The 27,194-nt window shown below is 41.5% G+C and overlaps 1 protein-coding gene across 1 annotated transcript in view; it reads right to left on the bottom strand.

Moving 5' to 3' along the window:
* Nucleotides 1-27,194, bottom strand: part of HHIP (hedgehog interacting protein) — a 145,983-nt gene that overhangs the window by 106,650 nt on the left and 12,139 nt on the right. Inside the window, exons 3-4 of the mRNA XM_088448037.1 lie at nucleotides 8,647-8,803; nucleotides 5,544-5,745 (exon numbers count right to left, since the gene is read on the bottom strand). Coding sequence (XP_088304163.1) covers nucleotides 5,544-5,745; nucleotides 8,647-8,803 — 359 coding nt within the window. The remainder of the gene's footprint in view (nucleotides 1-5,543; nucleotides 5,746-8,646; nucleotides 8,804-27,194) is intronic.

Raw genomic sequence — 27,194 nt, forward strand, 5'->3', positions numbered from 1 at the left:
ATGGCTGTGCACCGACGCTTCCCATCCAACCTGATGTATTTGAGAGGTGCTACAAAGATGAATGGGTGAAACTGCCCAAAGTAGGTGTGCCAAGCTTGTGGCATCATATTCAAAAATACTTGAGGCTGTAATTGCTGCCAAAGGTGCATCAACAAAGTATTGAGCAAAGTTTGTAAATACTTAATGTATGTGTGATTTATTAGTTTTTTTTTTTTATTAAATTTGCAAAAATTGCAAAAAAACTTTTTACACAATGTCATTATGGGGTATAGTGTGTAGAATTTTGAGGACAAAAATGAATTTATTCCATTTTAGAATAAAGCTGTAACATAACAACATGTGGAAAAAGTGAAGCGTTCTGAATACTTTCTGGATGCACTGTATATCTTTGGAAACTCAGTAATACACAGGACCCTGAGTTGAATTTCAAGATGCAAACTGTTTACATAAGCAGGGGGTCCAGATAATACTTACTGTGTAGGTCATGTATACTTCACTTTAGTAATAGAAACAAGGTACAGCCAATAATGGCACTCCTTCTTTCTGTCTCATGGCTTGGGCTCCACTGCTTCCTAATGCGGTTTATATTCCATTAAACCCTTTAGGCAACACTTTTGGGATTCCCCCAGAGGAGGGACTAAATAAAACACAGTGGGCCTGATTCAGACCCGCTCGCGAGCGCTGAGCGCTCGCAAGCGGGTCGATGGTGCCCTAGTGTGCATGCACACGACGGAGGGAGCCGTCGCTATGGGTCTCGCACCAAAGGGGGCGTGCTGTCGATGGTGAGTGACAGCACGCCCCCTTTGGTGGGCGTGCCGGGGGCGTTGCTGCCCAGAGGGAGGCGTTCCCATGGGAAAGCCTACCGTCTGGAGCCGGCCCCACTGACATCACGAGTGATGTCAGTGGGAGTGCTTTTGGCTCTGATAGAGCCAAAAGCACTCCTGGGCTTGTGGCAGCGAGACCCTACTACAGGGTCTCATCGCAAGCCCGATGGTCGCGATGGTCTTGACCATCACGACCATCATTTTGGCTGCTCGCATAAGCTGTGGGTGGTCACCCACAGCTATGCGAGTGGCCAAGAGGCCACTCCAATTTTAGGTAGGAGGGCCCTGATTCAGAGTGTCCGGCTCTGAATCAGGCCCAGTGTCACCCAACAAGTTATAGCTTGGAAATGAACAGGCAAATGCCATCAGCTAGTGCTAACTATTGACCTATCCCAGAAAAGGTACATTCCCCCAACATACATACAAACATTTTAACAAAAAGTTACAGTATGTATCATTGTACATGATGTAATATTTTTAACATTGAAGAAAAAGGTTCCTTGTGCACCATCATTGTCTTAGTACTTCCTGATTGTTTTCTAAAAATAAAGTTATTTAAAATACCCAAAAGGCAACAAAGGTTAGCTTCCCATGTATATACAGTATTTAGGCCATGGGGTGGCCTTATATTTTGTGTAATGTTCCTTCAACCCTTCAGTATACACATCAGAATACATCATTAGGGGATGTAGTTAATAGACCGGCGAAATACATGCTGCCGGTCTATATCCCGACAACTAAAACCCGACGGGGGACTTAAGATAGGCGTTGAAATACCGATGCCTAACTTAATCCCAACGCCGGAATATAGAAGGACGCTGGACCGATCAAGGTAAGTCTGGACGTCATAGCACTTAGCCGTGGGTTAGGTTTAGGGACTCCCGGGGGGGACTTAGGGTTAGGCACCACTGGGGGGAGGTTAGAGATAGGCACCCCCCCGGGAGGGTTAGTTTTAGGCACCCCCGGGGGGGGGACTTAGGGTTAGGCACCATCCCGGGAGTGTTAGGTTTAGGCACCACTAAAGGATGGTTAGGGTTAAGAGGCAAGAGGGGAAGGTTAGGGTACTTACCAGCCCTAGTCAGGATCTTGTCCTGTCGGGTTTCTGTAGTTGGGGTTTAAACAGCCGCCGGTATTTCATACCCATTCCTATCATTAGCTATAGTATGCTTATTTTGTTAGCTATTGTGTTACTGAATTATTCATGGTATATGTAACTTGGAAATACAATTGTAAATTAACAAAATACATTCACAGTTGAGATGGAAGTTATCAAAACAGTCCAAGGCTGCCCACGAGGAATGAGATGACTATTTCTGAAGCCAAAAGAAATATCATGGCAACAAATCATAAACAAGTCTACTGTGTTCTTTGAAACAGAATGGTGAAACCTGGTGACAGATTTAATACATCACTATGAATGCTTTACCTAGTAGACAACTGTCACTGACAGTCAGGAGAAAGAAGCTTCTCTATCAGGAGGGAAGACAGAGCTTGTATTTCATAAGGCCAAGGCTATCCGACTGGCACCTCGTTAGGTATGTCTCATACGCAAAGGTATTTTGTCGTTCTCATCTTTGCTGTAACTTCCAAAACCTCTATTGTACAACATCATTTCTTCATAGAAAAAATCTTGAGTATATATTTACATTTCTGCCATCTAATGCTGGACTTGGGACTGTATATACTGGACTCACAATTGTACAGATGTGTCCACATACATCTTGCTTCCATGCGCGTTAAACAGCCCTTCTAGTCAAGCCATGCCGTGCAGTGACCCGGCAGCGATGAGCGTCTTTTCGTGCAACTTTTTACCTTCATATGTGGCATGCCCATATTCTGTCTGCAACTGTGGGTGTATCTGCATGAGAAATGCTACGTTACAGTGTCACAGCCGCTGACACTGTAACATAACATTTGTATTATTTGTAATGAGGATAGAGAGAGAGAGAGAGAGAGAGAGAGAGAGAGAGAGAGAGACAAACAAACAGACAGATAGATTGATAGACAGACAGACACTCAAGATAGATATCAAGCAAAACTAACTGAAAGCAGGAAAAGGGGAGACAGACACAACTCCTAAGTAACCGTACCACCCAAGATGACTCAACCACCAGACAGGGCTGGCCCCCACCTCATTATCAGGGCCCGTGTGATACCTCAGCGGCCCTGGCAGAGAGATGATATAAAGCAGGGACGTATTTATATTGGGTCCAGGGGGCATGCACCGCACACCCTGCACCCATACCTTTTTTTTATACTTACCTCTCCGAAGTCCCACGGACTAGCACTACACAAAATGCCTGGAAAATGGCTGCTTCTGCCATTTTCCCAGCGTTTTGTGCATGCGCAGTAGGAAATCACCGGGAAAATTGTGCGGCAGGCTTGAGCGCAGTAGACTCCGGGTACACTCTAGTGCCGGAGTCTATTGCTGCTGTCAGTTCGCTGACAGCAGCTGGGGAGGGAGGAGGGGGCCCCTGATATAAAGCTATGCCTCTATTATATGCGGCCTACTATACTAGGCAGAATCTGAAACAAGGATGTGTTTAGAGATTAGTGTGTCTTTAGATATAATATGATCTTGCGGATCTTTACCTGAATCAAAGCAGAAAGTACAACTACAACTTCCATATTTCATGTTGTACTTTCTAAGAGTAATTGAAGAGTTTTAATTTTGCAGAACAAAGGTGTGTACATCTATAAAACTGCATGATCTGCTCTGTTTATATAATTAGAAAATTACAGATAGTACAAATTAAAGTTGGCAACGTGTAATTTTATACAATGATATTTGTCCTCTCTGCGAACTGCAAATAATGACAAAACCTTACCTCATTTAATATATAGTGAAGAACATTAGTTACATTCATACTCATTATCACTGATGTAATCTGGTGGTAATAACAACATCCTGCACCCAGATCCAAGGAGAGAACAACTTGGATTCTCCAGTCCCCATTCAAAGGTTATTTACAGATATCTTTTACCAAATACTTTACTGCAAGTATACAGTGTGATTTCTAATGCAGATGGTTGTCAATGGTTGCAGAACTTCCCTACTCTCCTTTCTCAAAATCCTGGGAGAGTGGACCACCCTCCCGGATCTTGCCCACTTCACATGGGGGATTAATGGTGCAATTCACATCAATATGGCTACACCCCCACTGCACGATGGCACCAATGTCAGTATTGCACATAAATGTTGATACGGTAAATTGTATATTTATTTAACTATTGAGTAATAATCAGATCACAGCAACATATTTAGAGATATGATAAAATATTACTTGTTATTATTATTTGGAATTATTTAAGCACCTTGATGGGAAATAAGTAAATATTCTACTTCTACTCTTGAAACCACATAATGAAAAACACATATACTCAATCTGTTTGGCAGAGAGGCATGGCACATAGCACTGAGCTATGTGAAATAATCACATCCTTGAAATACACATTGAGGCAGAGTAGCTTGAACAGATAGTGAAGTAGAAATATTTTGGCAGACATTAAAGTCAATGGCTGTGAGAAAGCTAATACCACCTCACTGAATTCCAGAGTAACCAGATTGTCCCACAAGGTAGCAAGTGAGATTAACCTTTTGGAATCACTGATATAATAGCATTTTCTCTTATTTCACAGACTTCATGTTTTGATATTACCATATTTACAAATTAGTATTAATATAATTTTTAAATACATTATAAAATATGACTGAAATAGTTTGTTAAGTGGTTCAGTAACACAGATACAATAAATAGGTGTCACTTACATTAGCCTTAAGGTTATGACACGTGGCACTGTTGCAAACCAATTTAGCCAATAAAGTTAATCTTAAAAATCAGCCTTTGTGTGCACTATCAGTTTTTTTCTCCGGTTAGGAATGAAATCTCTGTGTATACAGTCATCGGACAACCTGGAAAATTAGATCCAGTGCATTCTAGTCATTTGGCCTAAGTGGAACTTTCCAATATGGACACATGCTATGTGGCCTAATTTTAAAAAAAGTGCATTTTAATAAGTGTGACCAACTTTAAAAAAAATTTAATTAATTAATGACTTGCCAGTCAAGTTTCCAAAATGTTTGCGTCAGTCACACAGATTTAACCCTTTGTCTCCCTGTGTCTATTTTTCCCCCAACTGGGACATCTAAACAACACTCATGTACCAAACATTTGGCCGACATATCGGGTGGACGGGCATTGGATCGTGTAATGTGTACCAGCTACACGATATGTTGGCCCGTCGCCGCCGCCCGTTGCATCGCTGGGTACACATATCGTCTAATGTGTACACAGCTTAAGACATGAGTCTAGGTTATCACAAAACATAGATACCTTTTTGGTAAGCTAATATAGACTTCAAGTTATTTTAGTAGACTGTTCGAGAGGCCATAACATATTTAAATCCATACCAAACCTAGCAGAAATATTTTAGGCCTCTGTAAAATCTGGGGACAGCCATATAGTGGAGAAAAATATTTTAAGTCCTCCCAATAGCTATTGATTGAGTCTAATCACTCTGTATTTAGTAATATGTGAACTTTGTTGATATTTTGTTATTTATTTATATATTGTGCTGATACTCTTTGTGTCTTACATATTCTTTTTGTTATATTTGACAACTTTGTTATTATCATATTATGTACTTATGCTTCAATAAAGAACAAATTGTTTAAAGAAACATAATATTTTAAGTATGAAAAACACAATCATGTCTGACCTTAATTCCACTTTGCACCACTTTATGTATATCAAGGAAAGGCTCCTTTATCAAATCACCCTCAGGGCTTAGAATCTTCACATAACCTTCCTTTTCAAGGATGAAGAGTCGGTGAGAACCGTCCCCACTATGCATAGCTCCAACAGGCTGCCTCAGGCCTCGGATAACCTCCTGAATGCAGTAGCAGTTGTGCTTGTGTTTCCTACAAACAGATTGAAAGTGTTATCAAGTACCTGTAATGTATAGTAATACACACTAATGTAATATATTCCTTCAAAGTGTCCATGCTCTTGCTAAGTCCATTGGTTACCAAGGTTTAGCAAGTGCAGGAAAAATGCCGTATGTTCCTGATATTGTTTTTGTGACGTCTTGTAGTACCAGTTATCACACATATGTGTGAGCTTTCGGAGCATTACATGGTTAGGAATCTTGCTAAATATTTATAATGGTAAATAAAACATGTTAATATCAGCCTCAGTGTAACACAGTGAGAAGTGGATATGCATTGCAAGAAAGAATCAGCTGTTTTTTTTTCCATTCATTTTCTGTATATTATATTTATAACACATAAACTGAAATATCCATCAACCCCAGTTTTACCAGCTGAAAGTCTATCTATTACTCTGAATTTGAGTACACTATCCTCTTTTATACTCTGACATTATCATACGGGTTTATGATACTATAATACACAGCTGTATGTATCTGGTGCCCATCATGTAATGGTGAATATTAAATACATATATCTCTTGCCCATCATGTAATGATGAATTAATATTAAAATCATTTGTTTTATTCACCTTTACAGATTACAAATTGGCACAGTTTAATTTAATAACATTGTAGTGAGGTGAGGATCCTGTGCGACCAGAGCAGGGTAACTGAGTCGTCAAATGCACAGGTAGTGAGCAATAACAACATTGGAACCACCAATATTAAGGGATCTATGTACTAAGCCTTGGAGAGAGATACAGTGGATGGAGATAAAGTACCAGCCAATCAGCTCCTGTCACTTTAGAAGCTGTGTTTTAAAAATGACAGTTAGGAGCTGATTGGTTGGTACTCTATCTCCATCCACTTTATCTCTCTCCAAGGCTTAGTACATAGACCCCATAGTCCCTTATTAGAGCACAGAAGCAACCCATGTGAATGTAGCAGGTTGAGAATTCCATGACATACGGATATATCAGTGTCACGTTCATCAGTTTATTGGGCATGCTGTGTAGACAGGCACACTATCTATCATCTTGGAAGACACGCCTGTCATGAATGAAATGCTGTAACATGGTTTGAGATGATTTCTCCATACCATAAAGTAGCGACTTGCATTGTGTTTGGAAGGACCATACCAGGAAAATATTCCTCACCATATTCCAGAGCCACCAGAACCCTTCGCTGTTGGAAACAAGCAGAGCTGTAGATTTCTTTAAATTGGTGCTACATATGCACTCGCCCGTTTGTCAAGAGGATGGTTCATCTGACCATATCACCTTCCTCCACTGCTTGCTAGCCCATTGCCTGTGCTCTCTGAACCATTGAACTTGTAAACGTACATTGTCAGGTGTGATGAACTGCTAGTGCGCTGCAACCCGGCTGTGAAATTCTGCTTTGTAGGATTCTTAGAAGTTTTAGAGGAAAGTGACTGCTCATGCCACAGACTGAAATTTGCAGTGAATTGAAATGTAGAGGCTCGTCTATTAAACCTCTCATTTTAAACTAATATCACGATCATGGTGTGTGTGTTTCCAGCCACCTTTGCTGATAATGTTTTTGTTTGGAGGTCCATGCTGACTTTATATAAGCCACCATTGTTCGTAAAACATTAGCAAGTTGTACTGTCATATTTATTGGCATTTTTGCCAAACACAATAGTCAATCCTCTTTGAAAAGCACTGAGGTCTCCGCTTGCCCAACACTTGCCACAATTATAGGCAGTCCAGCATTTTCAAATTTCATGATCGCTTGCTTTAGCTAGACCTGTCCAGTATGCTAGACATGCCATCTACCAGTACTGTACAATAAGCAGGCAACGGCTGCTTCTCCAGCTTCAATTATTCTCTCCATCACTCTATACATTCTCTCTATCATTGTAAGAAAAAGTCAGCGTGACACTGAATATAACATTATCCCTTAATACTCAATGTACGTACTGGAATTTCACTTGTTGAGTTTTGTCATCTTTACAAAGATAGAAAGCGATTTAACAGCAGATATAATTAGGATTAGAATCTATCAGCTGAATGTTAAAACATTTAACTTGTCCAATGGCCAGCTCTAACAATTACTAAGTGTGTGTAGTTTATACACTGAATGGGGGCGATTCAATCGTTTTTTGGTCAGCTATTTTTTTTAAGGCGTCCAATGGAGCAATTCAATTGTTGCTCCGTATGAGCGCGATAGCCGCCGGGGCCAGCATTCCTGCTCGTACCCGCAGGAGGATGCGAGCACAAATGTGCGAGAAACCCATGGTCAGGGCCCCTTAACCAGGACTTTAGACGGGTTAGTTTTACACGGCTAAACCGGTCTAATAGGCCGTGAAAATGGAGATAATTAATGGTCGCTGAGAACAATTGAATTGCAAAACTGGGCACTCATTAATTATCGCCGCACGCGACACAATTGAATCGCCCCCTTTATGTTCCAATTAATATCACTTGTACTTGGTTGATACATCTGGAACAGTCTAGTGACAGTTGCTTTAGCAATACTGTAAAAGATTGTGTATAGATCCATTATTCCTCTTTTTAATGGCTAGGAAAAAAGTGCTGAAATTATCGTACTATAGGCATTGCTTACTTTTATTTTTGATTCTCTTATAAAAAGAGAAAGGATAAATTAAACTTAGATTTCATTACAACAGAAAATCTATAAACAAAATTGTGGGAGAGCGATGTGGGTCGGAAGTACATACTAACAACTGAGAAAGCATGACAAGCATCCAAAATATTAAAAAGGCATTTGTTCCCAGGCAATCACATAAACAGCAGATGAACAAAACATCTGGAGGGTACAGCTGCTGAACATCAGGGCAGACTCAGTTAATTTACTGTCAAAACAACAAAAAGATGTTTTGTAAGATAAAAGAACATTTATCTATATGAACCTGCTGATCTCTTCCACTTTGTCATACTCCTCCATTTGGTCCAAGTAGTTTGTTGCTGGCCCTCGCACTTGTTTTCTTGGAAAGTCTGGAAAGCACAGTCCGCTGTCCCTCATCCCATGATAGAAGCAGAACTCATCTGCAGTGGTTTGGAGTAACCCTAAGAGCAGTAAGAAAAAGGTTAGTGCAAACAGCAAACACTCTACTGCTGGTGCAAGATATCATATACATTGCATCTTAAGACACCAGTACTTCATTGTTCTAGAACAGGGATGGGGAACCTCAGGCCCAGGGGCCGTATAAGGCCCCCAGAATCATTTTGTCTGGCCCCCTGAGCTTTTTTCTGCTAGCCTCATCTGGCTAGCAGGATACCTAGAATGGCACCTTGCAGCCAGAATCTATGCAGTAGTGCCACCTGGAGTGTCTTTAGGATGCTTCAGACGGTCACACTGCTGCCCTTACAGATCCCCGGAGCATCCTCAGGATGCAATGGGCATTGCTGTAATCACAGGCGATTGTGTCCCCGTCCCCGTGTGGCATCACACAGAGGGGGCGTGGCCTGCACAAGGCCCGCGAATAATGTTATATATGTCAAAATGGCCCACGGCAGAAAAAAGGTTCCCCACCCCTGTTCTAGAAGATATTTGCTTTTGGAAAATAAATGCAACAAGTCTACTTGTACAGAGATAACTGCTTGAGTATTGATTGTGTGTGGCACCATTAACAACATAATTCACCCAATGCTAATGACTGCTTAAGGATGCTTATTATAAACGGTTAACCTCCAGGCCATAGATGATATCACAGAAGATGGACAGAAAGTGCGTCCAGTTTGACAGACACCGCGTTAAGCTATTAATATGACATCATGGCGTTGAGTATGGTTATTGTAGGGATTCCATAATTTTGAAACATGAATTCAGGGTACATGACATTTTCTCAGTTTGTAAATGAAAGTTCATACTTCCTTCTGGTTTCCATAAGCAATAAAACATTTTTATAAATACCTGTCCACTTAATATATGCAGGACCAGATTAAGGTCCACATGGGCCTGGTGCTGAAAATGTCCAAGGGCCTATTTTGAGAGTTGTGACCAGTGCTGTGTGAGTGTGGCCAGAGCCACGTGAGTGAGTACACTCCTTACACTATTAGCCACACTGTCACCTTAAATACATAAAATTTGAAAAATTGCATAATTTTGTAGGAAACTAGAAAAACCATTTAAATATTGATGATTTATGGCTGACTGTGTGGCCAGCTAGGCAGCTAGTAATCATGCTGTGATGATGATGATGATGGGCCTATGTTTTAAGTTTAAGAGAAAATATCAGTGTTTTTAGGAAAAAAGTATTTTTTATAATTGAATAGTTTCACTGCTAATACAGCTGCTTAAATGCTGAAGAACAAGTCAGGGTTATTTTTATTTTGCTAGAATATGCCTAATTGTCCTCCTCAGCCATAGAGAGGAGCACACATACTTTGCGGGTCTGCAGGTAAAGCTTGATACACTTGTCGGATAGTGTAGAAAAGTCACTTCAATGTCTTGATTACTACTACTACTACATTGGGACCACTACCATTCATTAATGTAAACCATTCTATTTTTATCCCAAATGATTGCTTGGTTTTGTGCCATTCATGTGCTAAATAAACCATGTGAGTGAGAGGACACTGGAAATGTATTTATTACTTGTGTAACTATAATACATATAAATGTAAGAAAGATACAAAACTCAGCGCTATTTAAATATAATTGTAAATGGGGTGTTTATCCAAATAAAAAGAAAGTATAGGTCATCATGATAATCACATTGAATTAGCTGCAGAAAAACTCGATGTGCTTGTGGCAGCACATGTATACGCCTGGATACTCTTTGATAAAGCCCCAGACCTGTGGAGCGAAACGCATCAGGGGATAAGCTTTGTACCTGCTGGGACAACCTAAATCCAATTGAGCACCTGATACAATATTGCAATCCGAGACGCGAGACCCGCGATCCCGGTGGACATATGCTGGCAGTCGTAGTAGAGGCCAGGATCGAGACGTAGTTGGAACAACATCACCTCTTTGTAAGGTTAGCCGCTTTACTCCTGTCTCTCCAGGTGCATCAGCCTCCTCCGATACCTGTACGTTTTCACATTTACTTGGATGTGGACTTAACAACCCGCATTTGAACCCCACATGATACTGTCTCCCAGGATATGAAGCTCCAAGGAGCATGTCATGATTGAGCACAAGGCATTTTACTCTCTGGTGAGATCATCGAATACAATATTGCAGGTGTGGATTTTTAAGAAATAACCCACGTTTTCAATTTGGATGACAATAATATCCTATATAGATAATTTTTTGGGATCCACCTCCTCCAGCGATCCTTTTTTAATATATTGGTTTATTGTATTTAACAAATTTTACAATGATTACATTTTTGTGATTGTTCTATTTATATTATTTATTCATATTGACCGGTCAACTGAACTAATATTAGTAAAAATATAAAATATATTTTCTATATATTGTGTTAATTGTGTTTCATTCACATCGATCTTCTTGGAGAAATATATAATAGCGCAGAGATTTACACTTTTTACATATAAATGTAAGAATTATATTAGTATAAATTTACTTTTGCACACAGAGTGCCCCTAGATGGTACAAAAGATAAAAAACAGATTTTTGCAGAACACAAAGGCTTTGTGAGTGCCCATAAACAAGGGAAAGACCCATAAATGGCCCCTCGCCATACCTTGAAACTATGGGCCTAATTCTGAGATGCATGTGATCTGCACGCAATTCTGATGCTCACGTATTTGAGCGATTATTAGGAATTTCGTATGTGCAAAAAAAAAATTGAAGACTCCAACGGCACAAGCGTTACACAGAGTATATGCACAGAGGGGCTGTTGGGATCGCTTCAGACTGCATCACGAAGAGGGCTGATGGGTGGTGAACAGTAGTGTACATAAAAATGGGCCGTTCAGTGGTTGTGTTATGGGAGTGTCGTGAACGTGTCAATGCAAGCGGATGCGTCCCCAGACACACAGACGCAAGCAAAGGAGGTCATGGTCAGATGGATACACTGCATCTGCCATAGGACTGGTGCAATTTTTGATGGTGGCGAAATAGGACGCACCAATCAGCATTACAGCGTGCACGGGTGCTAATAGTGGGCATCTCAGTCCTTGCACATTCGGATGTTCACAATGGAAGGAGTTTGTAAGCCTATACAATGTTGCCATTTTGAGGTGCAATAATAATTTGTACTGCATAAAAGCAGGAGCAATAAATAAAATAAAGTAATTTGTGCCACGGGGGCCACACCTTTGCACTTTCATGATGTTTCCTGCATGTCTCTGTCCCAGCCACCTGATTGTCCTGGACATGACCTGGTCTTGTGTATAGATTTATACTCTGGTAAGCTTAAAGTAAGACAGACAAGGTTGGGATCATTTTCACATCGCTCCGAGTCCTCTTCTTGACAACTAGTTCAGCCAGGAGTCAGGAAACATGGGCTTAGGCTTGTTCATAGATTGTTGGCATCTGTACTGTTATATTCATGCTGGCTGGGTAAGAGCCTGGCTGCATTGCTCCAAAAATCCATATAGAGGCCAGTTTAACACTTTCCTGTCTCCTTTGCATATTTGGGAGCAAGAAGACTTTCCTTCCAGCAGCTGCTGGCAACAACTGATCATAATTTTCAATCACGCTTACAACCTATGTAATCACCTCTGTTCTTCCTGCGTAGGTGTCTATGTAAGAATTATATAGCTTTAGTATAAGCTTCATCAGATTCCACCTGAAAGACAGCCACCACCCTTAAAGACTCTCTGTTTGTGTCAATGCTGATGAGATAGTGATAAGATTCAGAATGAACTCTTCTATACATGACTAATTAGTGTAGAACTGTCAGGGATGCTATTACCACATGCCTCTGACCCTACAGGTGAGATAGGGTAATAATTAGTACAGGAATGTTATTGGCATTAAGGATCTGCTGCCTCTTTATGGGTAATATGCCACTATACTAGGTCTGTAGAACTTACACAGCACCTTTCCACACCTTCAGGTAAATACACATCATGGGATCATGTTATTCCTTACTTTTCTGCATATCCATCTGCTATAACATCATGTTGTGCTCTTTACTTCACAAGAACTTTTCTACTCATCACTGTATCCTAGCTTATTAAAAAAGAACTACATCCTGGCGGACTGCATTAAGAATCTGCTGTTCCGTGCAACCCATGCACAATGGACTTTTCCCAGAAAGTTTAGCTATTAACATATAATTTGTAACATACACAGTTTACAGGGCACAGTGTTAAGCTAATGCTAGGAGATAAAAACCTATTATTCTCCAATTTAGCTTGTTCTGCATATCTCCATTATTCCCTCTCTGGCATCCCAGTCACAGTCTACTGTCTCACTACAGTTTGCAACGGTTTGCATCTTTTTAGGTGTACAGGTACCATTTGTCTGGGTTGGGTACGCGATCCCAGCGTACACAATGCTGGTGGTTAAAATCCCGACGCCTTAATACCGAAGGTTGGAAATCCCGATGCATGCAGGTAAGTAATTTAGCCCTTCCCATAACCCAACCCCACCTTTCCTGCAGCCTAACCCTAACCCTCCACCCCGCAGCCTAACCCTAACCCTCCACCTCGCAGCCTAACCCTAACTCTCCACCCCGCAGCCTAACCCTCCACCTCGCAGCCTAACCCTAACTCTCCACCCTGCAGCTTAACCATAACCCTCCTGCTAGTGCCTAATCCTAAACCTAACCTTAACCCTAATACTTACTGTCGGGATCGCAGCTGCCGGGATTCCGAGCACCGGCATTCTGTGTGCCAGGGTGCCAACTACATCCCATTTGTCTGATCTGTCTGTCAGACCGTATGTACTCAATAGTCTAGTTTTGTACACTTGTATGAAGCTAATGGGATGTAGTCGGCATCCCGGTGTGCGGGATGCTGACAGTCTGAATACCGGCGCCGAAATCCAGACAGGTCGGGATCCCATCACCAGTATCCCAACCGCCGGCATCCCGAAGGTAAGTATCGGGTGTTAAGGGGAGGTTAGGGTTAAGCACTAGGTGGAGGGTTAAGGATAGGCACCGGGTAGGGGGTGTTCGGTTTTGGGTGCGGGGAGGGGGAGGTTAAGTTTAGGCACTAGGGGGGAGGTTAGGTTTAGGCACCAGGAAGGGGGTGTTAGGTTTAGGGTGCGGGGAGGGGGAGGTTAGGCTTAGGCACTAGGGGGGAGGTTAGGGTAGGCATTAGGGAGGGAGGGTTAGGATAGGTTTTAGAAAAACACTTACCAGTCTTCCCTATGGGTGTCGGGATTCTGGCTGTCGGGATACCGCTGTCAGTATTCTGACCAGCGGCATCCCGACAGCCGGGATTTCATACACAGCCCGCAGCTAATAACACAGTGTAAATAATAATCAAATTACAGACAGAACTGAGTGATATCTTCTATTAACAACCTTTTGATGTTTTTGTAGCAGTGTGGAATTTGTTGGTACTGTACATTACCAGATTAATGGGCCAATCTATCAAACCCAAACTTTGCCAAAAACTGCAGTTTTCACCGGTGAAAAGGTCATTTTATGATCAAGGCAATTTATTAAAAGCCCTAACTTCAGAGAAATGACTGGTTTCTATGACATTAACATAACTAACAGCAGATACCACTGTCCCCATAGCTCTCTATTGAGGCGGCAATATTATACAATTAATGAATCCTTGGAAAGCTTAGGTAGCTGAAGATGGCATTACATACCATATTCACATGGTAAAGCTCTGGCACTAGTTAGCTTCACTAACTGCAATTTAATTGACTTTCGGCCATGCGTGCGCAGTAATTAAATCCAGGAACTGATTAGTAAATAGGGCCCTTAGTCTCCATACTTAGACACATTCCTGCAGTAGTCTATACCGTAAAAAGAATTACTGTGATGAAAATGAAAAATAATAAAAAGGACAAGGAGAAAATCTCTTCCAATTCCATACTTAAAAGGAGTTTTTACATTTAAACTACTAACAATGAAAACAATTATCTCTGTTTCTGTCTGCCTCTATAATTGTTATCTCTTATACTAGGATTTTCCACTAATTATTAGCATCTGACTCTCCTTGATTGTACAGTGTGTGATCGCTTCTCTCGCTTCCTCTGGTACAGAGCAGCATGGCTCTGTCCAGTGCGAGAGTTATGCTTTCATCTGGTTATCCTTCAGAGCAGCCTGGGTGGTCACAGAAAGCACTTGACATCTTGATGCACTTCAGCAGTTTTACATATACACAGCCTTTGTAGAAAAATAAATTTGTCATTCGTCACCACATATGTTGATCTGGGGAGTGAGGTTCCAGCAGCTCTGGCTCCTGTGTTCCTCCATCCTTCTCTAAGACCCTATTCTCTTGTATCACCTTAACTCCTTCGTCAACAGCACTTGTTTAGTCAGGGAGTCATTTTTACTACAGAATGCTCTTGGTAAACAAAGTATCATAATAAGGAGACATACATCATACACCACCAGCCGCCCAATCTCAGCATAACGTTCTTGGACTAAGCTGGGAATGATTCATAAAGTACAGTGTGTTCCGGTGACACTATCAGAATTCAGAAACAGTACAACACTAGTCAGTAAACATGCATTAGAAATGGTTCTGTGGACCACACAGAGTATGATGTAGTAAATATTAATGTTACACACGATTGGGAGGCCATGTGTACATCAATGTGAGATAGTCGGCCTAGTCTGAAGGTATCAAGACTGCTAAGAGTGTAGAGGTTATCTACTGCACACATCTTCCACTCCAGCTTAGAATAAGAAGGAGGAAAGGACCAATGTGGCCAATCACTACTTCATTTGGCAATCTGCCAAGCACAGTTCTATTCCAGATGCCTCCTCTGGTCTTAGAATTCCTCTGAGGGGTCTCATTGGGAGGATTCGTGAACTAAAAAGAGTTAAAAAGCAAGGCCTTCATTTAGCTCTCCAAAGAAGTTGCCAAAAGTATTAAGTAAAATGAAATAATATGATTGGTTGCTATGGGAAACTTCACTACTATATCTCTCATCAAGGTTTATTAAATTTCCCTTCAAGAGTGGAACAATCATATGGAAACGAATCTCAGCAATACAGCAAATTTTGCTGGTAAACAGCATGGGTAAATTCCTATCTCAGTGGGCAATGTGCAGTTGTATTCAGCAGCTGTACTCAAAGTGCGTCTGCACAAATTGATCATGTACACACAACATGAGTCGTCATCGTCCAAACCCCCCCCCCCTAATTTACCATTGCATCCATTGTTTAGGAAAGAGGCCATGTTCTTCTCTATCTGGGGCTCTACTTTTATAAATCCAAAGAAAAATATAATAGATTTGTCACCCGCTATCTGGTTACCCATAAGCCATTATATTGCCTATGAGTGAAACTTTAGTCAGTTTGAAATGATCAAGAGTCAGTTTCATGACACCCTGTTTCTGTAACTTTGTTAGAATAAATATCTCAGATGGTGTATGCTAGTTTATTTATTTCTTACTCATTGACGTCTATTGCTACCTTTAGTACTGTGGACAAGCTTACCTGTACTTGTAACCACATTGTTCTCTATTTCAGCCTGATTTTTGCCTACAGATGATAATTTAATTTGACCTCATGAATCAGGTGCACAGCCACTGTAAGGAAGGAATACTCCCTCACCTATTATATAGTTCCAATATTTGCAGGATAACGTTAAAGTCTGTTCCTTGGTTATCTTTATTTGGAAGTTCATAAGCTTGGAGTATCTTAATTTGTTTTTAGAGCTTGTAAATCATATTCTATACTAATGTATACCTTGCCACTGGAAAGTCCATTGCTGCTCCACCCGGCTTGTGTAGGGGATGACTAAACTCTAGCTCTGTTGTGTAGGTTGCATGGCTTTGTACACTCCTCTCACCCACTATGCTATGCTGCTCACCTGATTTACTAATGTATATAATTATACTAGAAACATTATTAATAGTAAGATTAAAATAAATTCCATTGGAGTGAATTTCATGTAAGTAAAATAGTAATGATTTCCTGCAAACATTGCCTTGATGTCAAAATACTGCATCACAGGACTCTTGCCGATTACGGGTAAGTTAAGAAATTGTCAAAATTTACTGTCTTCCCTCTGGCACTGACACAAGATCTAAGAATTATGTTAAAAAGATTCTCTTGTTGATTACACAATTTTAAAAAAAAGCCAAGGTCATTATTTTGCCTTTGATCTTCTTTGCAGCACCACTGTGGGCGGTCTTTAATCCTTTCAAAGTTAGACAACACTGAAGTGTTATGTTACTCAAGGGTGCAGTGTCACCAATTGTTACATAAAGTACTGAAAGCTTAAGATGATTTTGGGTGGAACAACTTCTATCACAGATCAATTCTACAAACTCTATAACCAGTGTACTAGTATCTATGCTGTTTAATATTTTTATATTTGACTCTCCACAGCTGACCTTCCCAAAAGTCAGTGTCCAGGATCTTGTTACAGAGCTGTTATTTTGACCCCTCTGGAGTGAGCTAAGTGTTGTTTCAACCAGAGAATAGTCTGTGTCCTCTAGTAATACATACCGAGTCATAAGTCAGATCACAAATGTCTCTGTAAACGGCACCAATACACTCTTGACAATTTTGACATATTTGTCTTGGCCTGACTTGTGGACACGCTCCTAAATCATGGTTAGCAAAGACAATAATAATATTTACATATTAAAATAGGGATAACATGTCTATTAAGTCTAACCCAAAGTACAATCTAATGAAAAGGTTATTTTGTGATTCATTATAAACATTACAACACACACCAGGGGGTTGATTAAGAGTGAAGGGGGCTCATGTGCAGAATCCTTGAGGGCCACCCCCTATCATTTTCCCTGTGATTGCTCTACCGAGCATGAATGGATCCCCGGAAAAATGGCACCCACGATAGCTAGCCACTTCTGATTGGCTGATTGCAAGTTCACTCCAGAAGGTGCTTTATCTATTCATTGTGCCCTTATTACATAGTTTTCTAGGCATATTCTAAAAATAATTTTTGCTACTTTGATTCACACACTAAAAGGAATATTAAATATGCTGTGATATACAGGTTGTTTGGGTCTTTTTTCATATGAAACTGAATAGCTAAATGTGTTTTTCACTATCAAAAGAAATGTTGAAAAACTTTTCTTGGTTTTTCTGGTTGTATGTAGGACTGACATAAATCTGCAGCACGTGCTGCAGCTGCCTCTTATGATTCGGTCAACATATGGGCAGAAATGCATTACTGTGTACGTCTCAGCTTTAGGCTCAGTAACTCAATAATTTGTTATTGATGGCAGCAAATTGCCTACCCACTATATACTATATACAGTGGCTTGCAACAATATTCAAACCCCTAAAAAGTAAACAAAGTTACTCAAAGTAAATTTTCAAACTCATAATTCATTGTCTGCTAAATTATTATTATTATTATTATTATTATTATTATTATTATTATTTTACTAAAAACAAAAAAAAATATCTTGCATATGTATTCAAACTAGAGATGTGCTGTTCGGTTCTCCAGAAATCCGAATCCACCCGAATTTCATGAATCCGGGTAAATCCGAGTCACGGTTCTAATCTCCTGAGGAGATCCGGGTAAATCTGGGTTGCGGTTCTGATCTTTTTGCGGTTTGGAATCCGGATTTTCCGAATTTCGGGTTTTGGATTGCATAAATTACATGATTTTAGCTGGTTTTCAAATTTGTTATCTATTTTATATTTAAAAAATCCAGATCCAAAACCAAAACACTTGAAGGTGGTTTGCAAAACCAAATCCATATCCAAAACCTTGAAAGAGATACAGATCCAAAACCAAAACATGGGGATCTGCAATAATAATTTTAAGTCTCTTTTGTAAATTTCTACCAGGTTTGCACACTGTTTGAGAGTGATTTTTGTCCATTCTTCCTTGCAGATTTGATCTTGGTTTTTTAGGTTGGTTGGATGACGTTTGTGGACTGAAATATTTAAATTAGTGCCACAGATTCTCAATTGAATTGAGATCTGGACTTTGACTTGACTATTGTAAAACATTCACCTTTTTTGTTGTTCAACCACACCAGCCACACCAGTGTTGCTTTGGCCTTAAGCTTGGGATCACTGTCCTGCTGAAGGGTGGAATTTCTTCCAAACATTAGTTTTCTAGCAGACTGAAAATCATGTAATCTTGTAGTATCTCCCTGTATTTTGCATCACCTCTCAGTCCTTCTATTTTAACAAGATGACCAGTCCCTTCTGAGGAAAAGCATCCCTACAACATGATGCTGTCACCTCCATACTTCACTGCTAGGATGGTGTTTACTGAGGAATGAGCGGTGTCAGATGTGTGCCATGAACTGGAAGCAAAAAGCTCCATGTTTGTTTCATCTGACCACAAAACCTTATGCCACATTTTAGCTAAGTCACTGTGACGATCTCTGGCAAATTACTGATATGCTTTGATATGTTTTTCTTCAATAATGATTTCTTTCATTCGGGTCAGTTGTATGCAGAGCTCTTGCTATGACTGACTGGTGCACCTTCACTCCAGTCTCTGCCACTGAACTCAGTAACTATTGTCCCCTTTGTGGCTTTCCTCACAAGTCTCCTTGGTCTGATGCTGAGATCTGAGGATGGATATCTAGGCAGCGCCTCGGTGGTATGATGCTGCTCTCATTTCCTGACAATTGATCCATCAGTGATCAATTTTTTTTAGTATGGTATTTGGTCTACATTTCACAGCGTTCCATCAGCATGACCAATGTAATTTGAAATGTGGGGTCTTTATCTATGGGCCTGATACATTACAGATCGCCATTGCGATCGCAGCTGAGATTACGCACGCAGACCTATTGCGAAAATATGCTGTTTGCAATCGCAATTCTGTCACAGGCCAACATAAAGACGCCCACTTGCCCTTACTCACCTGAAGCGCACGCAGGGGGGGGGGTTTCCCCCTCTTCCTTCCCAAATTAACCACATTTTTTTCAAAGACGGAGACGACCTGTGAGTCGAGCTGCCGCACATTTGCATCAGCTCCTCAGGCAGAGAGCTCTGAACGGAAGAGCTCTCTGCACTAGATACAGACAGCGGTTGGAGAAGAGGCGCATGCACAGCAGCAGCAGCTCCAAGTCCGCTCACATACCAACTGTTATGGGACCCGAGCTGCGGCAGTGAGCCTCCTCTCCTCAGCCCTTTTGTAAGTACAGGTTGAGTTTCCCATATCCAAATATTCCGAAATACGGAATTTTTTGGGCTTGACTGAGAAAATTAAACCTTTGATTTTTGATGGTTCAATGTACACAAACTTTGTCTAAGGCACAAATGATTACAAATATTGTATAAAATTACCTTCAGGCAGTGTGCATAGGGTGTATATGAAACATAACTAAATTTTATCTTTGTACACAAACTTTGTTTGAGCCACAAAATTATTGAAAATATAGTATAAAATTACCTGCAGGCTGTGTGTATAAGGTTTATATAACACATAAATGCATCTGTGTGTAGATTTGGGTCCCATTCCCAAGATATCTCATTATGGTATGCAAATATTCCAAAATACGGAATATTCCGATATCCAAAATACCCCTAGTCCCAAGCATTTTGGATATCGGAGACTCAACCTGTACTATATGTTATGTGTGTGTACTGTATGTATGTACGTACGCTATGTGTGTGTATGTACTGTATGTATGACGCTATGTGTGTGTACAAGATGTATGTACGCTATATGTGTGTACTGTATGTATGTACGCTATATGTGTGTACTGTATGTATGTATGTACGTACGTACGTACGTACGTACGTATGCTATGTGTGTGTGTATGTACTGTATGTATGTACACTATGTGTGTGTATTGTATGTACGCTATATGTGTGTACTGTATGTATGTACGCTATGTGTGTGTATACTGTGTGTGTGTACTGTATGTATGTACGCTATGTGTGTGTATGCTGTGTGTGTACTGTATGTATGTATGTACGTACGTACGTACGTACGTACGCTATGTGTGTGTACTGTATGTATGTATGCTATGCGTGTGTGTATGCTATTAGTGTGTACTGTATGTATGTTGTGTGTGTATGTATGATATTTGTGTGTATGTATGTTATGTGTGCATGACATGTATGCATGCATGCTTGTGTGTGTGTATGCTGTGTGTTTGTATATATATATATATATATACTGTATATATATAAAAATCCTGTGTTTGTCACTGTTCACATCCATAATACTTTGCAAGGTCAGACCATACAGAGAAGTTGCTATCCCCGTTACTCAAGCTGCTTATACCATCGCAGTGGCTAATTTATGCACGTCCCTGTTGCGGCGTTCCTCCTACCACCCCCCATCACCACCCCCAAACGCTCACTTCCTTTCAATCACTCTGCATGGTCTCTGCGGTCACAGTGCCATCACAGTGTAGCCTTCGCGCTCGCCCACTGCGATGCATATGCATGCGCAGTATGCAACAATCGGCCGCCTGCATGCGTAATCGCAATAGCGATCCCTAATGAATCAGGCCCTATAAGCGCTGACCTTTTTTTAATGTTTCACGGGACAGGTAGAGGCTAATTAAAAGTAGAGATGTGCGCCGACCCTCGTGTTTTGGTTTTGGATCTGAATACTGTAAGCATCATATTTAAATTTGTATTATTTTGAGGAAACAAAAACCTGCAGGCAAATTATGAATTATGAATTTGAAAATGTACTTTAAGAGCTTACTGAGAAAATACTGTCTGGGACAATCTAAGAGGTAAATTTACTAAAGTGAGAGTTTTTAGAAGTGAGTTTTAGAAGAGATGTTGCCCATACAACCAATCAGATTCTACTTAATATTTAACTAGCACCTTCTAGAGAACATAATAGCTATAATCTGATTGGTTGCTATTGGCAACATCTCCACTTCTAAAAACTCTCACTTTAGTAAAGTTACCCCAGTCATTTGTAATACAGAAACCGGAGAATGAATACTCATGCAAGCCACTATACTGTATAATGCCATACTTGCCTACTTTTCATTCTTCCTCCCCGGGAGAAGTCTGGGGAGAAGAAGCAGGTGGGTGGCAATGGGGGTGGGGCCTGACAGTTCGCATCATTAAGCCCTACCCCCTCATGGTAAAATGCCTTGAATAGCGCATATTTAAATAGAGGACGGGGCTAAATTACGCGATTCATTGTAGAATCGCATCATTAAACCCCGGCCCCTACTCAGGGATGCCCGATCACCGTGAAAATTCTCCCCATTCTGCCCACTTCACTAGGAAGTGGGCAGGAATGTGGGAGAAGTGCCTACTCTTCCGTAGGTGCAGGGGGGTTACCCGAAAGATTGTGAGCCTCCCGCCACTTCCGGGAAAGTAGGCATGTATGTATAATGCACTGACCTAATATGCATGGGTATGGTATGGTTTGTCGACAGTTATTATGTCAACAGTCATCAGATCAACATCAGAATATCGACATGGTTGAACTGTCGACATGTTTAGCATGTCGACATTCCTCATGTCTACACGGTTGATATGATGAACTGTCTACAAACCATCGCTATAGTTTTAGTGGTGTCTTACCTTCCCCTGGTGGCAGCAGCGGCTCCAGCATCTTCTTCTGGGTTCCGACGGCCAGGTGGGGAGCAGTTCCGGTGGAGGTGTCTGAGGAGTGGCGTTCTGGTAAGTATTTCTCCCCTATTCCTAGCTCTCACTCTAGTGCCTAACCCTAATCCTCCCTCCTCCCGCAGCTTAACCCTAACCTCCCCCCACAGCTGAACACAATCCTCTCCTAGTGGTCTAACCCCAACTATTGGCATCCTCAGAATGTCGTCATTTCATATGGCGACATTTCAGATGTTGACTTTGTAACCATGTTGACATTTTGAGAATGTTGACATTCTAATGTATGCATTATTTATTGGCAGTACAGATTAAAAAGGAACAATGCGTCTTCTTGTGAAAACTGCACAGTATTAGCAGAGTTTAGCAGAACTGGCTGGGACAGCACTCTGGGCCCATAAACTGTTAAAAGAGTTTAGTAGAATGTGACGCCTAATAGTACTCTTAGCCTAGGAAGTACTAGTGTTGTTTGCTGGATTGCGCAGCAGGTGTGTGAGTTGCAGTTAAGCTGCATACACACGTAAAGATTATCTGTCCAACCATCCAACTAGTTGATTGGTTGGAATGAAAATCTGGTAAGGTATGAAAGCAAATGGCAATCAGCAATTTGCTCCCAAATGCCGGAAAATGGACAAAAACTGTTGTTTGAACAAATTGTTTATATCAAACATTTAACAAACTTGTCTGACGCCCATTTTCATGTTTTCTGGCATTTAGGAGCAAAGAACTGATCATCATTTACGCCCATACGTTACCAGATTTTCATTCCAACCAATCAACTAGTTGGCTGGTTGGACAGATAATCTATAGATGTGTGGCCAGCTTTATTCCACACAGGAAGCAACTTAAACCAGATTTTAGGTTAATTAACCAGGATGATTAACAGGTGGCTTGAACACAGGGTTAAATTGGTACAAGGTAGTTTCTGTGCCATATGCAGCCTGGAGCTATAAGGGTATGCTGGGCATTGTAATGTGCCAGGTGATGACAGCACCTATGCTTCTGGCAGCACAGTGGTATGCTCCTAGTCCTATGCAGTGGTGTAATAGAGGATTAGGGCACACTGGGGGGTGTTAATAGCACTAATGTTGCAAAGACTCCCAGGGACACGTTCACATGCTATGGACACAGAGGAGAAAGATGCGCAGTAAAGGAGCGCATGCGTAGAAGTGCTTATTGTAGGTCAGACCATCCGACTGAGCGGCAGCGGGTCCTAGAGACTGCCAGCTCATCAAAATGAATGGAGGCAGCGCAGAGCACTTCTCATCCAACACACAGTGTTCAAGATACCCAGGAAGTCACATAAGTAAAATACAAAGCTCACAATGTGCACCCACCATACATAGAAAGCTACAGTAACAAGCCTAAAAAAGAAGAAAGTTCTATAAATATCTGATAGATTTTTGATATGGTAATTTGTGTGCGGTGCAGTTATCACAATAAAAATGTAACTAGGGTGCCGATGAAACCTACCCCACAAAAGGCATACCATATGTGCACTGTGGTGATAAGGGGAACCACTGAAAGGAGTGATCTTAACCCTTACACCTAATACCTGATGTTGGATTTCATGGAGAGTTTGTATGTGTCTAACATATTTTAAAGTATTTCCCAAACATTACTTTATCACGACAGATAATGTATGTTCCTCAATATGGTTTGCAGAGAGAGAGAGAGAGAGAGAGAAATAAAAAAAGAGAGAGACCTGCTCATGTGATAATATTATCCTCATGATCTCACTACCTTTCATTAACTATATACAGTTATTTTGGACCCCGACGGGCAGTGCAGATAAGTCTACAATAACATAATGTCTGGTGGAAATATTTTCTGGGATCCATAGACACATATGGGAGTTGTGGAATACTAGCCTGAAGCGGGTGAAGGATGAGCAGACATAATGCTCTCTTGAGGTGCCATCACATATGAAGTCCTCCATTGGGGAGGCCTAATTTGGAATGTGGAATGGAATCCTAGATAGGCTTCACACAATTCAAGCAAGATGTGTGGGTGGAATCATTTTTAATGTTATTTTTAAAACAGTGAAATCAGCCTTTAAGGTTGACTAGAAATTTCATGTTAACACGTTTTCATATAATAACAAACAATTCTGGAGTTTATTTAATTCTTCTTTTTTTGTGTTTTAATAATTTTTATTGAAATTTGATATTGTTTTCTCAACAAATAGTAACAAACATTACCTATTCTCTCATAAAAAGCTGCTATAGTTCTATAAATATCAGATTAAGGGGTATATTTACAAAGTGGCCAAATACACTATTAGGACCGAATTGCAAAGCTGCACACAATATGCAAATACAGCAGGAGGTGTATGACATCCCTGCTGCATTTGAGATCCGAGCACTGCGACTGAGGTTGCAGGCTGGGAACACCATTGCAACACTTGGTCGCGATGCTGGCCACTGAGCTTCTCCTTGCCTTGCCACTCCCGGAAAACTGGGCCGACATCGCCCTTTAAATGTCTCTGCCTGTCAATCAGCCAGAGAAATAGAAGGGGCTGTGGGCCTGATTCAGAGCCGGATGCTCTGACCAGAGCGCTCGCTCTGAATCAGGGCCCTCCTACATGAAAATGGAGCGTCACCCACAGCTTATGCGAGCTCCATGATGAAGGTCGCGATAGACCATCGGGCTTGCGATGTAGACCCTGCGGTAGGGTCTCGCTGCCGCAAGCCCTGGAGTGATTTTGGCTCTGTCAGAGCCAAAATCACTCCCACTGACATCACTAGTGATGTCAGTGGGGCCGGCTTCAGACGGTAGGCGTTCCCATGGGAACACCTCCGTCTGGCAGCCACGCTCCCGGCACGCCCACCAAAGGGGGCGTGCTGTCAATCAACATCGACAGCACGCCCCCTTTGGTGCGAGACCCGGAGCAACGGATACCTCGTCGCTAGCCGAGTCTGACGCATGCGCACGACGGAGTTCCCTCCGTCGTGCGCATGCACAGTGGGGTAACATCGACCCGCTTGCGAGCGTCCTGCGCTCGCGAGCGGGTCTGAATGACCCCCTGTGTGCGATCACGCAGGACCCGTTTTGAATATTCACAGAAGGGGTCCTGCACACGCGCAGCATTTCATATATGTGCAATTCTGAATTAGCCCCTATGTATGATGTTTAAAGTACTACATGAATATAATGGGACTGTCGCATAGTTGAAAATACACCCATTTGCTGATCACACCCTGTGTAAATTAGCACTGCGCATCCTCAGAAAATACCAAGTCGCACACATTTTGATTGCATCTTTACTTAGGGCCTGATTCCAAAATGGATGCTAATGCGATCGCAGCTGTGATTTCGCACAGACTGCAGCTGCGAAAATATGCTAATAATTCTAAAGCTTACCCATGCATAGGGACACCCACTGCTGCCTTCTCATCTGCGTCTGACATCGCATACCAGTGTAAATATCGGTAACATCGATGCACATGGACCCGCCATGCTGCCCTTGCGGAAGGTCTGACCTGTCTCAAATACAGCAGCTCTCCTGACACACAGAGATCTCTCGTGCTGCGTAGGAGATCGCAATGGCTAATTTTTGCGTGCCCATGTAAGACACACCTGCGTATTTCTAACCACCTCCGTTACTTCTCCCAAACACTCACTTTGGGAATGGGTTCTCTTTGCATGTAGAATCGCAAGACAAACGCTGCGTGTGCACAGTGCGACTTTGATGCATGCGCAATAGCAAAAAAAAATTCGCTCATCCTGCGTAAAATTGCCATTGCGTACATCTCTGAATCAGGCCCTAAGAAACAAATATGCGGAAGTGACCTGTGACCGGGCGTTCTCATCTAGGCAAAGTTGAATGGGGGCACACTCAGGCAGATACTGTATGTCCCAGGCAGACCTGGACATAAAGTGAACATACTCCTTTATGAAGGCTTATCTTTGGCACCTGATATAGGGCAGGTGCAAGTTCACGTTGTAGATAACGACTAATAGTAAACCAGGGGTATATGCTATGGACACAAATGCAGCCACCTCTCGAGATGCATAAAACTCTGCATATGGGCAAAAATACACAATTTTTCATCTCTGTTTCTGGCCCAATGTGTCAGTCTGTTTTGCTTTCAAAGCCACTGGACTAATGAGGTTGTTGCCTATATTACACCTATTCTATTCATTAAAATATAGCAGAAAAATGTAATTTTTTTCCTCTATCCTTAGATCCACTAACTACATTATAAAATACAAATTGGATAGAGATTATTGTAGTGAATGAGGCTCCTCGGTTATGGGTCACAGTTCATCTTCATACATTGTGATTTGGTTTAATAAAAGCTGCCAGGCTGCAATACTCAATATTCAGTGGATGATGTTTTGCTACTCTATAAATATGCATTTGCCATTGGTATATGTAACGTGGGAGCCTAGTGAGCTCCAAATCTTAGGGAAAAACACATTTTACCGATGTTAACAAATATGCTAATGAGGCACGGTCATCATAGTGGTTAGCATTACTGTCTCACAGCCCTGAGATTATGAGTTCAATTCCTGACCAGGACTTTGGGGCCCATTTATCAAAGTGATTTTGAGGTAAATTCCCCGAAAACACCTGTTTTCGGGGGTTTACCTCAAATACTAAGTATCCCCTGGATGTATGAAGGAGGGATCGCAGCAGGTATCTCCGATACCTGCTGCGATCCCTCCATTGCCGCTGGCAGCCGCCTTCCCCATAGGTTTCTATGGGAGATGCGATGCTGCCAAATGTATTATATCGCATTCCCGATATTGGCCCCAGCAGCTAACGCTATCTGTAGATAGCGTTAGCCGCTGTAGTCTAAAGCTGGCCACACACTAGACCAACTTACATCCAACCAGCCAACTAGTTGATTGGTTGGAATGAAAATCTGGTAAGGTATGACAGCAAATGACAATCAGCAATT

The sequence above is a fragment of the Taudactylus pleione genome, unplaced genomic scaffold, assembly GCF_031769625.1.
Source record: "Taudactylus pleione unplaced genomic scaffold, aTauple2 ptg000021l, whole genome shotgun sequence".
Lineage (NCBI taxonomy): Eukaryota > Metazoa > Chordata > Amphibia > Anura > Myobatrachidae > Taudactylus > Taudactylus pleione.